General features: G+C 37.3%; 1 protein-coding gene across 2 annotated transcripts in view; it reads left to right on the forward strand.

Moving 5' to 3' along the window:
• The window catches only part of HLTF (helicase like transcription factor), a 53,233-nt gene extending 36,170 nt beyond the window's left edge, over nucleotides 1–17,063 (forward strand). For both annotated transcript variants that reach the window (XM_045295018.1, XM_045295019.1), the window contains exons 19-25: nucleotides 4,010–4,134; nucleotides 4,599–4,777; nucleotides 6,665–6,790; nucleotides 7,127–7,239; nucleotides 7,508–7,688; nucleotides 11,578–11,658; nucleotides 14,840–17,063. In XM_045295018.1, the coding sequence (XP_045150953.1) occupies nucleotides 4,010–4,134; nucleotides 4,599–4,777; nucleotides 6,665–6,790; nucleotides 7,127–7,239; nucleotides 7,508–7,688; nucleotides 11,578–11,658; nucleotides 14,840–14,992 (958 nt within the window). In that variant the 3' untranslated portion in view covers nucleotides 14,993–17,063. The remainder of the gene's footprint in view (nucleotides 1–4,009; nucleotides 4,135–4,598; nucleotides 4,778–6,664; nucleotides 6,791–7,126; nucleotides 7,240–7,507; nucleotides 7,689–11,577; nucleotides 11,659–14,839) is intronic.
• The last annotated feature ends 142 nt before the right edge of the window (nucleotides 17,064–17,205 follow it).

A 17,205-nucleotide genomic window follows, 5' to 3' on the forward strand; every position in this document is an offset into this window, starting at 1 on the left:
GGATCCCCACCCTAAGGCTGAAAGGCAGCACAGGAGTGAGGAGACACAGGGATCCCCAACCTGAGGTTCCAGGGAGGGGTGTGCTGAGCAGATTTGGCATGAATCAGGAAGACCGGGGTGGTTTTAAGTGGGAGATTTTAGAGTTCAGAATCTCACAGCTATAGATTGAAGTTTTCATTTAATCAGTATTTATTACGGGTCATTACTGGGTGCCAGGCACATTGAGATACAGCAGACTAAAACAACACGGCCCTCAAGGATTTATATTTTCAGGAGGTGGGAAGATTTTTTTTTTTAAAAACAGTTTTACTAGCACTTCATCCACATGCCCTACATTTGTACTGAATTACAATGTAGTAATTCGGTTATCTCAAAAAGAGTTGTACAAGTATCACCATATTCAATTCCAGAACATTTTCTTCTTTGTACTCACTGTTATTCATGTGATTATTTTTTCCTTACTGTGGTAAAAATACACAACGAAACATTCAATTCCACAACTTCTCCATGTGTAATTCAGTGTTGTTAATTATGTGCTTTGTGTTCTGCAACCATTATTGATAACCTTTTCCAAATTATTCACCACCAATGACACACTTAATAATGCCCCCTAAGCAATAGCTTTCTCCTACCATGGGTGCATGGTAACCACTGGTTAAGTTTGATTTCTTTTTAGTAGTTTTCTTGATAGAGTAGTCACATATCGTGTACTTTGCTTTTAAAATTAGTTCTATATACACCATCAAAATCAGTTCTGGTGCTCGCTCCCTCCTCTTGCATTCATTGGTTACTCGCCAAATCCCCCTACCTTCCTCTCCCATTTTCCTTCCACAGTGTCAGTGAACCATTGTTTCACTTATTGTCTCTATGTAGCTATTCCTTCTGTACTTCATAAACTGGAAACCCAACAAACTGTAAAAGGCAACCTAATGGTAAGAAGAAAATAATAATAATATAAATATACAAATAAAGAATAAGAAAGAGAAGTCCGTCAATATGTAAGAAGCTAGAAGAAATGTCATGGGACAAGCGGGAAATACTTGGTCCTAGAGCTAATTCAGGTTGGGTCAAGAGGGAGGTCAGCTGACCAAGTATCATAAACAGGGTTCAGTGAGGTGGGAATATACTTATGGAATATTTTGTGGAAAAAGAAAACAAGGTGAAGAGGATAGGAGTAGCAAGAACTATTCTAATAAGAGTTATTTGGAGAAACCTTACTGTCATAAGTGGTTCGATGATTCACATTTAAAATGATGAATGATTTAGTTTATAAATATTGATATACATCTCAAGATCTACCATATTTATAACTAAGGAGCCCTGATGGCACAGTGGTTACGTGCTCAGCTGTTGACCAAAAGGTGGATGTTTGAACCCACCCCAGAGTTCCATGGGAAAGACCTGGTCATCGATTCCTATAGGGATTGAACTCTTCCGTAAGTTGATCTTGACTCAGAGACATTATAGGACATTAAAACTGCATCTTTATAGGAGAAGAGTGTCACATCTTTTTACTGCAGAGTCTCTGGTGGATCCAAACTGCCAGTCTTCCCATCAGCAGCAAGTGCTCAACCACTGGGCCACCAACTCTGTGAAGCAATTGTGCTCTTGTCACATGGGGTCACTTTGAACCTAAAGTAAAATCGTCTTGTTGGCACCAAAAAGCAGCATTTGCAACTATCTATTATGTGTTGCTCTTGTTTTCTGTTCCATTTTTGTCTTTCAACTTTCCTTTTTCTGTGTGTACAACTTCCTCTTGAACTAATGAGCACATGAGCACAATGAAGTGTTCTGGAATTCCTATTCTTTTCTAGGCTATGTATAGTTCTCTATGGTCCACACAGTTGAATGCCTGGGCAGAGTCAATAAAACACACGTGAACTATCTTTCTGGTATTTCTCTGCTTTTAGCTAAGATTCATCTGCTATCAGCAATGATATTCTTTGTTCCCTGTTCTCTTCTGAAGGCAGCTGAATCTCTGGAAGCCCTGTTAACGTTTTACTGCAATCATTGTTGACGATCTTCAGAAAAATCTTACTTGCATGTGATATCAATATTGTTCTATCATTTGAACATTATATTGGGTTACATTTCTTTGGAATGGGTACAAAAATGGATCTCTTCCATCTAGTGAGTGTTTCCAGTGCCTTCGCAGCTTGTTGAACTATTTCAGTTGCTGTGCCATCAATTTCTGAAGGCTTTCTTTTGGCTGATGGTTCCGTGCAGGGTGGCTTCCTTCCTGCTCTCCGTCGGGTAGGGTCATATGCTGCTGCCGGAAATGGTCGCATGGGAACCAGTTCTTTGTAATGCACATGCCTGCGTATTCTTTCTGTCCCCTTTGGAGGCTTCCTTCGATATTTTCTATGGAATCAATATTGCAACTCAAGACTTACATTTTTTTATTTAGCTATATCAGTTTAAGATAAACTGACCAAGTTCATTTTTGGTTTTCTAACGCTATGTCTTTGCACATTTCATTATATAATATTTTACTTTGTCTTCTTGAACTGCCCTTTGAAATGTTCACGTCAGCTCTTCTCATCATTTTTTCCGTTCCCGTAGCCACTCTGAGTAAGAGCAAGTTTTCAGAGTCTCTTTTGACATCCACCGTGCTCTTTCCTTTCCTGTCTTTTAACGACCTTTCGCTTCCTTCATGGATGCTGCTGATACCATTGTACAGCTCATCAGGCCTTCCGTCATTACTGTTCGATGCGTTAAATCTGTTACTGAGGGGCTCAAAAACCAGATGGAACAGACGCAAGGTCATTTTGACCTTTGTGGACTTAGTTCGATTTTCTCATGCTTCAATCTGAACTGAGGTATGAGCAACTGGCACTTTGTTGCACAGTCACTCCCAGGCCTGGTGGTAGCTGCTGCTGTTGAGCTCCATTATGCCCTCCCACAGACGTGGTCAGTTTGGGTTTTGTGTGTTCCAACTGAGGAAGTCCATGTGTACAGCTGCTCCCCTTTTGTGTTGTTGGAAAATTGTGTTTGTGATGAAAAAGTTGTTGGTCTTGCAAAAGGTTTTCGTGTGATCTTGTTTCTATCACCAGGACTATATTCTCCAACTACTGTTCTTCCTCTTTGTTTCCAACTTTTGCCTCTAGTCACCAATTACACCATTGCAGAAATCTGTTTCAGACGGAAGATGCTGGTAGAATTCAATTTTCATATCACCAGGTTTAGTGGTTGGTGCATAGATTTGAATAATTTTACTGAAATCTAAAAACCACCTATTATGTTGAGGTTACCTAGTTGATGCAAGTATATCAATATCCTATCAGACGGCTTTGTGCTCTAGATCTTGAAATGCCCTTTTTGACTGGGACACCATTCCATCATTCCTCTGGAATCTGTCATTCCCAGTATAGTAAACCATATGCTAGTCTGACTCAGCATGACCAATACCAGTAAATTTCAGCCTTCTGATATGCCTAGAATATTGATCTTTGTCAATTTAATTTCATTTTTTATTTCTAACTTTCCTAGATTCTTATTTTGTACATTCTAAAGTCCATTTATTAATAGATATTTGGAACTGTTCTCATTTTGAGTCATGCCCATCAGCAAATCAAAGTCCTGAAGGCTTGTTACTACTGCAGGTTTTATTCCATCCACATCTCAATGGCTGATGCATTATTGCACGTACACTTTCAACAGTTCTGCGTTTCTGACCCATGTTCTTTTTCTCCTGACTGAGGAACTGCTTTGAATTAACGCGACTTGCCATGCAAGTCTAGCGGTAAGAGATTCCCTCGATTTTTGTTTCTGATGAGGTTTTCATTTCTCCTTCAGCATATCCAAATTTTACTGTAGTTGGCAGCCAGTCCTCAAATAGTTTATTATTATAAGTATCTTTTAAAGTTGGGGCTTGCTTTTCTGCTTTTCATTTTTATTTTTGAGTGATTTTCAAAGATGAGAAGCATTCATTGTTAACTCATTGTTTTAGAAGAGCAACTATTGTTATTGTTTAGGAGCATTTTATAATAATTGGTATTTTTACCTCTAGGTATTTTAATGAAGGAACTGTCCTGGCCCACTATGCAGATGTCTTGGGTCTTTTGCTTAGATTACGGCAGATTTGTTGTCATACTCACCTACTTACAAATGCAGTTTCTCCCAGTGCCCCCACAGGTAACCAGATATGATTGGTTTATGCTGTTGTATTGGTTAAAAGAATTACATTAGAATATTTTAATATAACTTCTTGTTTGTGTGTGAAATGGACTTAGTGGAGGGACTCAGTTGGGGATATATCCAAGAGCCTTGGGGGCTTCCTTAGCCAGTGAAGAGGAATTACAGTGTGGATGATAGCCTCCAACAAGAGAGTCGAATCGGAGCTGCCCCTCGTCTCTGCTAGTTTAGGTTCAGGCTACCATGATGGCTTTCTTTAAGGTTTATTATGTTGGCTGTCTGCTATTTTGCTAGAGAATTTTTCTTAAAATTTCAAATTTGAGCAATACTCTTTGCTATTGGTAGAGAAATAATACAAATTCTGTCAAGCAAAACTTCAATGTATGTATAAGGTAAATTAATTTGTCTAATCATATTAAAAATGTTGCTCTGAGATAATTTTTCAGTCAGTTTTTTTTCCCTAGCAAGTGACACACCTGAAGAACTGCGGAAGAAATTAATAAGGAAGATGAAGTTAATTCTGAGCTCGGGTTCAGATGAAGAATGTGCAATTTGCTTGGATTCTCTAACAGTTCCTGTAATAACACATTGTGCACATGTATTTTGTAAGCCTTGTATTTGCCAAGTCATTCAGAACGAACAGGTTAGTTCTGAATATAATAAACCTATCCAATCATAGTCAAGTTCAAGATATTATATGGAGGTGCAGAGGGAAAGGGAGATCTACACTGTTGATAAGTGTTAACGTGGATGAAATGGAAGGTAGTCCAGAAGTGAGAGACAAGAAATCACTGGTGGGTGGGGGATCAGGGCGGGTATTGAGGGAGTTGATTAGCAGTCTAAACTGTTGAATACCAAGTTGATGATCTGAAATGTAAGCACTTTACAATGAGAAATTGTTATTTTAAAAAGATACTATATAAAGAGAGCTACACATGGATTTAGTAAAACACTTTTGTAGTTAATTTTTCCTGTGTTTCTCCAGGTGATATAATGAAGCCCTTTTAACATATAAAGAAACATATTTGGGCAGTGTCTTTTCACAGTCCACTGATAGGTTAGATTATTGCTGTCTATTAAATATGCCCATAATGTGAGCCACTGGTAATTTTACATTTTCGAGCCCTGGTGGTGTTGTGGTTTGAAAATAGCAGTAGCATCTCAGAGGAAATCTGGGCTCTACTCCTGTAAACAGTTACAGTCTTGGAAACCCACAGGGCTTGCTCTGAGTCGGGATTGACTCGACGACTGAGTGGTGGAGTCAGAGCCTTGCTGGCCTAGTGGTTGTGGTTGAACTGCGATGTTCAAGGTTGGCAGTTCAAAACCACCAGCCATTCTGGGAGAAAGACTGGGCTTTCGTTTCTGTAAACACAGTCTCAGCAATCCACCGCCCAGCCCTGTATAGTCATTGTGTGTTGTGATTCCGTGAATGAAGAGGGCCAGGAAAGGCAGTGATTTGATCACATAGAAGAGGTGAAAAAATGAGGGAGGTGCTGTTAGCTCTCTAAACAGATGAGTCTGAAAAATGTTTCCAAGAGTGGAATCATAGATTTGACAAATGTATTAAGTGTAATGGGGAGTAATTTGAAGATCATAAGGTTGTTTTGTAACAAAATTTAAATAGCTTTGGGGGGGAAAAGGGTTTTTTTGGGTACCCCCTCATATGTTGTATTGTGAACACAGTATTGATCAGTTTTCTACCACCATTCTAGTGTGAATGAGCACAAGTGTCTTGGCTGTTCCATTAGTATAGGTGTAGATGCTTTCATTTGATAGAATTTTTGTGAAGTGGAATAGTTCTTTAAACAGTCCTTTAGCTGGTATAGAATTTTTTCTAACCCTTTTAATTGACATATAACAACAGTTCTTTTAAAAACTATATGACATATCATTGAATACCCCAATAACTTTGGAAGTAAATACATCCACGTAAGTACTTTTCAGCACTCCTCTTATTCATTTACCTTCTTCTCCCCAAAAATAGCTGACTATGTATTTGTTGCTGAAGAGTTTTAGTTTTATTCTGTGTTGGTAGTATTTAGTTCTAGTTATTTAAGATATATTTTATATATGTCTCTATATGTTGCGCATATGTCTCTGTTTTACTTAATACAGGTGTAACGTATACTGTTTTGAGTGAACTTGATAGAATTGAACGGTATCTTTCATAAGACACTGAGAATGGAGTACTTATAAAATTGATGTTGGAGTGAGGTTCAAGAAACAATGTGTGGTTTCGTTTCACTGCCTCCAAATGAGTTACTTACTGTTTGAAGCTTTTCCTCAGTGTCACCTGCACTTGTTGTTGCTCCTCAGTGCTGCCTGCTTCTTTTGCTCCTTTCTCACCCCACTCAGTCCCACAGAACAGTACATACCGACTTTCACCATAGTTAGATTTATGCTAAATGCATTTGTATAAAGGTTTTAAAAACTGCTACCAGGGATATAAAGTTTGCCATACTTCTTAAACATTTTAGAAAGTGTTCATTTTTGTTTTTGTGGTAAATATACTTTGTTCTCTCTTGTACAGCCTAATGCTAAATGCCCTTTATGTAGGAATAATATAGATGGAAACAATTTAGTACAATGTCCTCCAGAAGAATTAGCATCCATCCATGAGAAAAGCAATAATGTGGAATGGACATCCAGTTCAAAGGTAAAATAGATATGTATAAATATTTTAGTTTGAGTTTACATAAGAAAATGCATATTTTGTGTAAAAATAATGGTTTAAAAATTAATGTTATACTTTGAATATTATGCTATATTGGGAGGGATGGCTTTTTGTTAGTTCTTAGTGGTGAATTTGGAAGGAGAGAGATAGGTCAGAGTATTAAAACCATTCAGTCTTGGCTATATTTTGAAACAGTAGTTGATATTGGATTTTGGGGAAATATATTGATACCTTTCATTAAAAATGAATAGTTACAGAGATTTTGAAAGTATTTTGCTAAATTTAAAATGGAATAATGGGTACTCTAATTTTTTCCAGATTAATGCATTAATGCATGCACTGATTGACTTAAGAACGAAGAATCCCAACATAAAAAGTTTAGTTGTTTCTCAGTTCACAACATTCCTCTCCTTAATAGAAACACCACTTACGTGAGTTAAACTCATTTTTTTATAGAAGTGTTTTGATTTTAATAACAAAAATAGAGTTATTTAATGTTTTGCTTGTTTTTATTTCACTTACCTAAATTTCAGAATCATAGTAAAGAATATTTTCTGGCATCATAGGATTTTAAAGATTAACTTTGCATTTTACTAGTAGGTATTTGGTACACATTTGTTGAGTGAAAACATTGTAGACATTTGTAATTAATTTTTTAAAGTGTAGTAAAGGCGACTTCTCTTTTTCTCTCCTAATTAGAGCCTCTGGGTTTGTGTTTACTCGTTTGGATGGTTCAATGGCCCAAAAGAAAAGAGTTGAATCAATTCAATCCTTTCAGAATACTGAAGCAGGATCGCCAACGATAATGCTTTTGTCTTTGAAAGCGGGAGGAGTTGGTTTGAATCTTTCTGCAGCTTCTCGCGTGTTTTTAATGGATCCTGTAAGTCATTTTGTGGGCTTTAGGTGTGCTATTACTACCTGGGAGTGCATTCTAACGAGGTGACAACGTGTGCCTCAAAATTAAGCTGTGCTTCGAATGTTTTCAAACACTGATCTTTTTTAAGTATATCCCCCCCAGCCCTTTCCCCCTAAGCGCTTGTAGCGATGGACTCAAACGTTCATCGTTTGAGCTAACTGTGGGAGGGGTGAAGTACGTTAACCGCACCTCTGTTTTTTCAAAAATAAAAATTTAGAACTGTTTATAAGATCTTCATAGTTGATTCTGGAAACTCTTAAGCTGTAAAAATGTATAATAATACATTCATAAATATGTATACAAAGCCTTTTCTAAAGCACTTAAACATTCCTTTGTAGTTAAAGTCATTGCTATCAAGTCAGTTACAACTCATAGTTTTGATACTGTTAACTTGGCCTTACTTGGCAGGTGAGGAAACTGAAACACCCAAGTTAAATAACTCAAGCAACACTATACAGCTAGTAGCGCATAAAATCAGATTCGCCATGTTACTCCACTTCTTGATTATAGAATAAGTGTCTGTTACCTGCATCGCTTTAGGGTAGTGGTCCCTTCAGCCAAGCATGAGATTTGTGTGGAGTCACCAGGGAGTTTAGTTGTAAATCAGGTGAACCAAGTAGCTACCTTCATGGTGTTAGAGGTCTTGAGGTCTAGAGGTCAGTGTATATAAGGATCATGTTAAAATTCTGTTTTTGACTTCTGTCCTCAAAGATTTAGTTCTTAGTCCTAAGAAGTGATATTTTGAACATATTCAGATACAAGTGGCCCTGGATCACAATATGCGAAATAAATATCATTGGTAGAATGTTCTGCATAAATTTTAGTACCTATTTAAAATAGACTACTTGCTGTGAAATGCATACATAGGCTAAGAGTAGCGCTCAACACCACCGTAAGTTTGACTTGGGAAGTTGTGTTACCTACAGGATCTATGTAAGAGCTCTTTCTCTAATTGCTGAAAGGGACTGTTTATACTGGAGGCACCTTGTACTAATTTAGGTTCCAATTTGCACTGGACACTATTAAGACTAGAAACAATTCCATGCTATTTCTGTGCTTCACTGATTTAAGATTTATAGTATTAGAGCTGGGAGAAAAACAGATTTCCTATTTGCGTAAAGATTTGCCGTCTTAGAAACCCACAGGAACAGTTATCCATGTCCCACAGGGTCGCTATGAGTTGGAATCAATTAGTTGGCATTGAGTGATCGTGTTAAAGCACGTTGCCTGAAGCTCACACTGTTCATATCATGAAGAAATTTTACTGAGATCTGAAAGCAAGCTATTCAGTTGAGGTTACCTATTCGATGCATGTATATGCTACTGAAACTTGGTTTTCTCAATTAGAAATAACCCCTCTATGGAATTTATGACTAGAGCCATATTTAGGCATCATGAGTGGCAGTGGTTTGTTGTATTTGTTTTGCCTTAGTATCTTGCGTGAAGTTTTCAGTCTTTGTTAGACTTTTTTTAAGCCCATTGTCAGTACAGATCAAGTTACATACTGATTTTCTGGGTGGGGTTCTCTGGTGAGGCAAACTCAGGGAAGCTTATGTGTGTAACTGGTTCACACATTTGTAAAACCTGATTCCAACCAAGGTTGGAAGCGTCTCCTGACTTACACAGCTTCTGGGGCTGATGAACCAGAGATTGACAAGGAAGGCCACACAGGTTGTTGGCTGTAGAGGCGAATGAATTCCCGGTTGTCAGGTCAGGCGGCAGGCCACTGTTGACTACCATGATAGCTGCCAATTTGACAGGCCATTGACTCAAGTTCCCCAAACCAGAGATTGATGACTTAGATGCAGGATCCAAACCCAGCAAAGAGCAAGCAAGCTTTTCTACAGCAACCAATTATATCAGAAGCAGGCCACTTTCTTGAAGAAACTTCCTTTCAATTGATTGCATCAGGACTATGAGCTGAGTAGGGTGTTGCATCCTACTTTTTTATCTTTTTACAACTGGCCGTGATTACATTCTGTTAGGTCAGGAGAGGAAGATTTGAAAAAAAAATCCAACTCACTGTCATAGCCCACTGTGAATCATAGTGACCCTAAGGGGTAGACCAGAACTGTCCCCAGGGGTTTCTGTGAGCGTTTGTTTACAGGAGTAGAATGTCTCATCGTCCTCCCACGGAGAAGCAGGTGGTTTTATGCTGCTGACCTTCACTGTTCAAAACCCAACTGGTGACCCACTACTCCACAATTAGTGAACGGTGGCTGCAAACCACTGAGAATCTTAGCCTGGCCAAGGTGATACCAAAAAAGCTAATTATCACAGTAATCCTGTAATATTCTAGAAGCCAGTTATGGAACAAAATTTCTAAATATTGTTTTCTAGTTTACAAATGTAATGTCTGATGAGGAATGAAGAGTATGTTAATATCAAAATAGTGTAATTAGTATAAAGTTGATTAGAGAGTATACACTTAAGCCATTAAAAACATCTTCAGAATTATTTTAACCCTATTATTCTTCAGTGAACACTTCAGGGTTTCCAAAAAGAAGATACACCTGGGCTCTTGGTTTAATGTCCAATGGATTTCACTCTAAAATATTAAATCTAACAGCTTTGGGCAAATTATAAACTAAGTATATTCTTAAATTTAACTTGTATGCTGGTGGATGGGGGACATGCCAGGGGGAGGACCTCAATCAAACAAAACTTGATGACTTTGAGACTCTTCTTAATCCGTAGGACTGAGTAGAATTGTTCCTTTGAGTTTCTGTGACTGTAAATCTTCAGAGGAACAAAAATCCATCCTCATCTTTCTCAGAATGGCTGGTGGTGGGTTAACAGCCCGATATGCACAAACTTAGCTGCCTTTTCTCGTGGGTTCCTTAAAACTCAAATTACCACATATTAATAGAAAATCCTTTCTTTTCCTAAATTTCACAACTAAAAAAACTTCAGCTAAGTGTAAATTATAATAAGCACGGGGCCTTTTCATATACAGCCCTGATGTTACTTTAAGCTGTCAGACAGGGGAGTTTTAATGCCTCTGTCTTGACAGTAGGAGGAGCCCTGACATCGTGGTTCAATGCTCAGCTGCTGAAAAGGTTCCAGTCTTGAATTAGCTACTTCTGTTTGTTTTTACCCACTTCTAAAAGACCTGAGGCTCTGCTTCTATAAAGATTTCCGACTAGAAAACCGATGTGGCAATTTCACCATCTCCCATGGGGTTGCAATGAGTTGGAATCGACTTACTGGCTCGGGAACAGCATCTAGATAATCATAATATTGTTTAGAAATGACTGCGATCTACACTGAAGACTCTTTCATTGCTCTATATTCAACAAGACAGGCAAGCTTAATTTTTTAGCTCAATTTTTACATCAAAACTGATTTCTAATACAGATGCAGACAATTGTATCAACAGTCTTAAGATTTTAGACTTTCACTATTCTGAAACTTTGTTTTATCATTTTCTCTCACGAATGGAAAAAAGTGAAAAAGAAAGGACCCGCAGAGCAGAGCATTTCTTATAAATAGGCCTGAGCATTTTTCTTTTTTATGAAGAAAGTCAAGTTATCTAAGATGTGTGAACTTAGTTTTTTCTGCTGAGCAGATGCAGATCATCTTAAAGTGAAACAGACAAACAAGCCCACCTACACAGCAGAAAGGAATGGTCAGATATCTCGGTTGGGTGCGTAGTGGGTAGGAGGGAATGGTGGCTATGATAATGCCTGTCTATCGTAGTAGTAATGAGAATGGACAGTGTTTGTTCTCCCCCCGCGCATTTTCAATGACAGTATCTCAGTTGGAAAATGGGAATGAATATACTGAAATGAAAGTATTTCTGTAGAACATGCACAGATCAGCGCAGTAATAAAGTAACTTGTGTGCGTACTAGGCCTGGAATCCTGCTGCAGAAGACCAGTGCTTTGACAGGTGCCACAGACTTGGCCAGAAGCAAGAAGTTATCATCACAAAAGTGAGTTTTAAAACCCTCTACTTTCAGATAGGCTGATAACGACTTTTTAGAAAGTTACACAATATTGTAAAAGATTAAAATAGCATTATATACAGAGCAAAATTTGAGGAAACCACCTACCATCGATACTTCAGAATCCCTTACCAAATGTTTACATGCTTTCAAGTTTGTATATACATATTAAAATTTTCTTTCTGAGGCAAGTGGGTCATACTTTTCTATTCTGTAGCATGTTATGTTTGTTTGCTTCTTAGTAGTATAAGCTGGACTGTTTTTTCATACCAGTCTGTTTTAACATCTACATGGCTTTTTCAAAATATACCCCCCAAAATAAAACTTACTACCATTGAGTTGATTCTGACTCATAGCAACCCAAAGGTCAAAGTAGAACTAAGTGCTCCCGTGTTTCCTTGGAAGTAAGACATCCCCGAAAATAAGACCTACTTACGGTTTTGCCTCTCGCTGAAATAGAGGCACCCCCGAAAATAAGACCTCCCCGAAAATAAGGCCTCCCTGATAATAAGCCCCCCCCTGAAGCTACCGTAACTCTGGACTCTGGACCGTAGTGGTGGGCGCCGCTGCGCAGCTCACTATTGGCCACAGCGCAGCTGGAGCAGACAGGAAGTGTGAGGTCTCTTTTCATCAGAGAGCCCGTGCTGCTGCCAGGACAAGCTGCCGCCTGCTGCTCGCTCTGCCCTGACGGAGTCGAGCTGACTCACAATTAGACAGTGAGTCGCATGGGGCAGGAGTAACAAGAAATTCTTGATACTATAGGATTCACAGTTTGTCTGGTTAGGCTGGTTTGTGATGACAGCTATTACCGCGCTGTATACAGGTGATAAATTTCCTTTTTTGTTGTTCAATAATAAATGTGACTGTATTCTTCTTCATGGAAAAATAAGACATCCCCTGAAAATAAGACCTAGCGTGTCTTTGGGAGCAAAAATTAATATAAGACACTGTCTTATTTTCGGGAAGCAGGGTAAAAAGAGTTTCTGAAACTTTTAAGTCTGCCAGAGCAGACAGCCTCATTTGTCTCTCCTAAAGAGACTGGTGAGTTCCCTCCATCAGCTTTTCTGAGTAGCGGTTCAGTGAGTAACCCACTATGCCATTAAGGCTTCTTTTCATAGTACAGATGTATCATAATTTATTTAACCGGTCTTAATTTTTAAAAATGAATACAAACTGGCATACTGGTCTTTATTGTTGTGAATATATAAGTAAATAATAGGTACACAAACTTAATGGGCTGATTGCCTCCTTTACAAAAAATTACTTGATCCCCTGTAACCCATAATCCAGGATACAGTGTAAGTTATCTAGTCTTGGTCATACCCTTAGCAATTAAAGTCTTTTGCCTGAAAGCCCATAATCCAGGATAAAGTGTAAGTATATGTCTTTGTATCCCCCCTGGATGGTTCTAGCTCCCTCTGTGGGGTAATATAGCCCGCTTAGGGCAATGCTGATCTAGATGAAGACAACAGGAATTACAGATTTATAATTTTTACCAGATGACTGCTAAACTGCTGTCAAAACAAATTCAATAGTACAAGAGAGTGATGTAAATGTACGTGCCTGTCCTAGCCGAGTGCCATTCTAAGCCATGGTTACAGGATAATGTTTGTGTGCGGCTTTCTTTTTTTTTTTTCTTTTCATGTAAGGGGGTCTTTATATATTCTGATTTTATCTTTGTTCTGTCTACTGTAAATGACTATTTCCATGTGCTTTTGTGATGAGAAAGTCTTCATGGTATGAAAGGGGACGTTTTCTCTGTAGCTCCACAAGTCTTGGGTAGGACAAGAAGGCTTTGTCTAAATTTGGTAAAACTCTTCCATACTTTTGGTTCTTTTGGAAGATTTCATTTACTAAGATTTGTTAATAATTAGTGATGTATGGGTATAACTGTTCATTCTTCAGATGAAGAAAAGTGTATTATATCATTGCTTTTTGAAAGGTCCATCTTTTTTTCCCCATTGGTTTATAATGTGTCTGGACTCTGTTGAATTCCTCTCCTTTCTAATCCTGCATTCTTATACCTACTATAGTTTATAAAGTATGCTTTGATAAGTCTGGGAGGGCCAGGTGCTCTGATCACCCCCCCTATTTTTGGAAAATGGAATCAGTGATTCCTATTTACTCTTGCCTTGAACTTTATTGAAAATCTTACGTGGGATTTGTAATTGCATTGGATTTAAGGTTAATTTGAAAGAAATACCTTTAAAATATGAAGTATTTTTAGCTAAGAACATTGATCTCTCCCTGTTAGACCTTTTTAATACATACCAGTGAAATTTTATATAATAATTTTTCTTTAACGATTGCAGTAAGTTAGGATCTCTGTGTACAATTTTGAATAGTAATGATGTGTATCATATTTGAGTTGTTAATAATTTACTGGGAATACTTTAGTTTACATTAAGCATCTTTTTCTAAGGTAGCTAATATATACATTTAATAAGATTGAGGATTTACAGCTTACTGAGTTATCAAGATTTTAAAAATTAGGTATAAATGTTTAAATTTTATCAAATAAATTTTAGCCATCTCATCTATTGAGATGATTGTGCATTTCCTTCCTCTTTAGTTTGTTAATGTTATTAATTATACTGGCCAATGCCTCATTGTATTTCCGGAGACTTACTTTTAAAAATGCACAATATTAAATATACTAATCTAATTAAAGTTTTGTTTGCGTTAGTCTTTATAACTCATAGTTAACTAGTTTGGGGGGTTATTTTTGGTACTTTTCTTTGGTGATGGAGTTAGGAAATGTAAGTGTGGTCTCTAAGGACATATTTTTATCTGTAAAAATCATACAAAGTGATAAGAGAAGCAGTGCTCAGATAATTCTTATTATGAATATTTTTATTATATTACGAAAAATGGACTGGCTAACCCAGTTTCCAGTAGGTTATTATATATGCTTAAAAGGTTATATATTATTTGTAAGAAAACAAATTCATTTCTTGTAGACCAGTGTTCTCATCACCTTTCAAATTTTTCTTTTTCTTTTATCTTAGTGGACAGTATTTTTATCTTTCATTCTTTTCAATAGTATATGTAGTTTTCTTATTTGGGTTTTTTGTTGTTGAAACTCTAAGCATTAAAATTTTAAATAGTGATTGAAAAAGTGTACTTAACCAATTTAACCCCCTCTTCCCCCCCCCTTTTCTTTTAAAAGTTCATTGTAAAGGACTCTGTTGAAGAAAATATGCTGAAAATACAAAACACAAAGAGAGAACTTGCAGCCGGAGCTTTTGGAACTAAGAAACCCAATGCTCATGAAATGAAACAAGCAAAAATCAATGAAATCAAAACGATAATTGATTTATAATTGGTGTGGTTTTAGTAAAGTTTGGATAGATACATACAGAAGTTTTAGAAATGAGATAAATGCAGAATTTTAGAAATGAGACCTAAAAATATGTCTTCTAAAGAAGAGGGGGGCATGTTTTATATTAGTGAAGACGTATTATTGACACATAATATCTTCTATATATGATTCTATTTTTAATGGTCTTTCAAAATAGCAATAAGTTCTGTTCTATACTGTGGCCTAAAATAATTTTTCAGGGGGAAGAAAAGTTACTTTGTTGTTCAACTTTTCACAGTACCTATGCTGAGTATTTTCATATATCTCCCAAGTGCTCAGCTTTTTTCATATGTCAAATGAGGTCAAATCCTTTCTACTTTGGCCAAATAGTTATAGTCTGTGTTGGGCGCATGTAGGAATTCATCAGAGCCTCCCTTCTGTGTGCAGTGGATTGCCAGTCCTTGTATACATCGACAGTAGGGGAGATGGATTTTATTAGACTTTTCAAAAACCACATTTGCATTCCATTACCAAAACTTAAATAAAAGACCAAAGTCCAGGTGAGCGAGTTGTTTGCAGTTTTATGTTCACGAAAAATATTGGGCTATTAATAGCACTATTTTTTCCGTTTTAGTCAGGCAGTACTCTAGTGATTCTTTAAATGTAATTTGATGTTTAGGGTGTAAATACAGCCTGTGGATGTGGGAGAAAACAAATTCTCAATTTGATTTGATATTTAAATTATGGCATTGCTAAATAGATATTTCTATAAATAGATAATTTTTATTTATGTAGAATTTTTTGGAAATACCTTTATAAACTTTTATAATTGAGAAAACTACTGAATGTGGGAGGTATGATAAACTGGATAGATGGAGGTGAGGCTGGAGGACCTGCAAGAGCATTTCAGCCCGTTAAAGACATCTTATTCCTGAATGTAGATGCTTCCTTATCTGTGTTTCGAATGAAAATTTGGTTTCGGAATGTAATTCATCTTTGCTTACAATGAGATACCTCCCCTTACGTGTTGTTAATAAGCAAACACATAACAGGTGCCTCAGAACCCTGGGTGACTCTTTGAGTCACATTTAAAACAAATAGGAAGTTTAATGATCAGGGTTAGGAGTCAGTGGTGTTATTTCCTTAAGGGGATTTTTTTGTTGTTGTTCCAAGAATGAAAACTGCTGTAACAAAAGGAGCTTCATTTGTATTGACGCAGACTCAGTGGCGGCACTGTAGCGCCTAACTGACATTGTTAGAGAGGACCTGACAGGAGGTGGTTGCGGGCAGTATATTGCTGCACGGTGCTCATCTGAGGGACACGATGGCTCTTTCCCCAGCTAAGGCCTCCCCTCCATGCGCCCTCTTTCTCTCTAAGGCAACAGTAGCTGAGCTGTCCCTTTTCCCAGTGGCGCAGTTTTAAGGGGATTCTGATGAAAAAGGACCAAAAGACCCTCTCAGCAAGGACTAAGAGTAGGATATGTACCCTCTCAGCAAGGACTAAGAGTAGGGTATGTAATAACTATGGTCGGTTCACTGGCATAAGGAACAGAAAGGCAGGGGTTTACCTTGGATAAATACCAGTTTATACATTGAGTACAGGTCCCAACCTGCATGAGAGACAAAATTCACGTTGATCTGGACCTCACAAAATATGGTAGTGTGCATTTTCTGTATGTCAATAATCCACTAGGATTAAGTATAAAAATATTCAGCACAAAAACCCATTCTGCTTCTTGCTTACAAAGGCAGAGCTTTAAACTTGCATACAAAGGCAAAGGCTACATTTGCTTCTTTACCCGAACATTCACTGAGCTGTGTTTCTAAACATGACTATAGTAAGTTTGGCAAGTCATTTTAAAAATGACTGTTTTTGTACAGTTCTGTTAAGTGGTGTTTAAAAAAAGAATACAATTCGTCCTAAGAAAATATATAAACTACTGGAATGGAAACTTCACATTAGCCTATGCTGTTAATTTTGTTTCGTTATTGAGTAGAATAATAGTTTTAGAAATATGTTGAAGATATTGTATTGATACTTGTGGTTCAAACTGGATTTTGTTTTCAGCTTAATAAAAACTTCAGAAATTTATTATTAGCTTATTTTGTTACATTATTTTAATGACTAAAGGAAGTTAATTATTTATTAAACATCTCTGACAGTGTCTATTTTGCATCATTTTTACTGAAAATACCATGATTAAATTAGTAATTCCATATTCTCTTCACCTTTT

Source organism: Echinops telfairi, unplaced genomic scaffold (assembly GCF_000313985.2).
Source record: "Echinops telfairi isolate 266 unplaced genomic scaffold, ASM31398v2 ScPeMD7_4225;HRSCAF=4972, whole genome shotgun sequence".
NCBI lineage: Eukaryota > Metazoa > Chordata > Mammalia > Afrosoricida > Tenrecidae > Echinops > Echinops telfairi.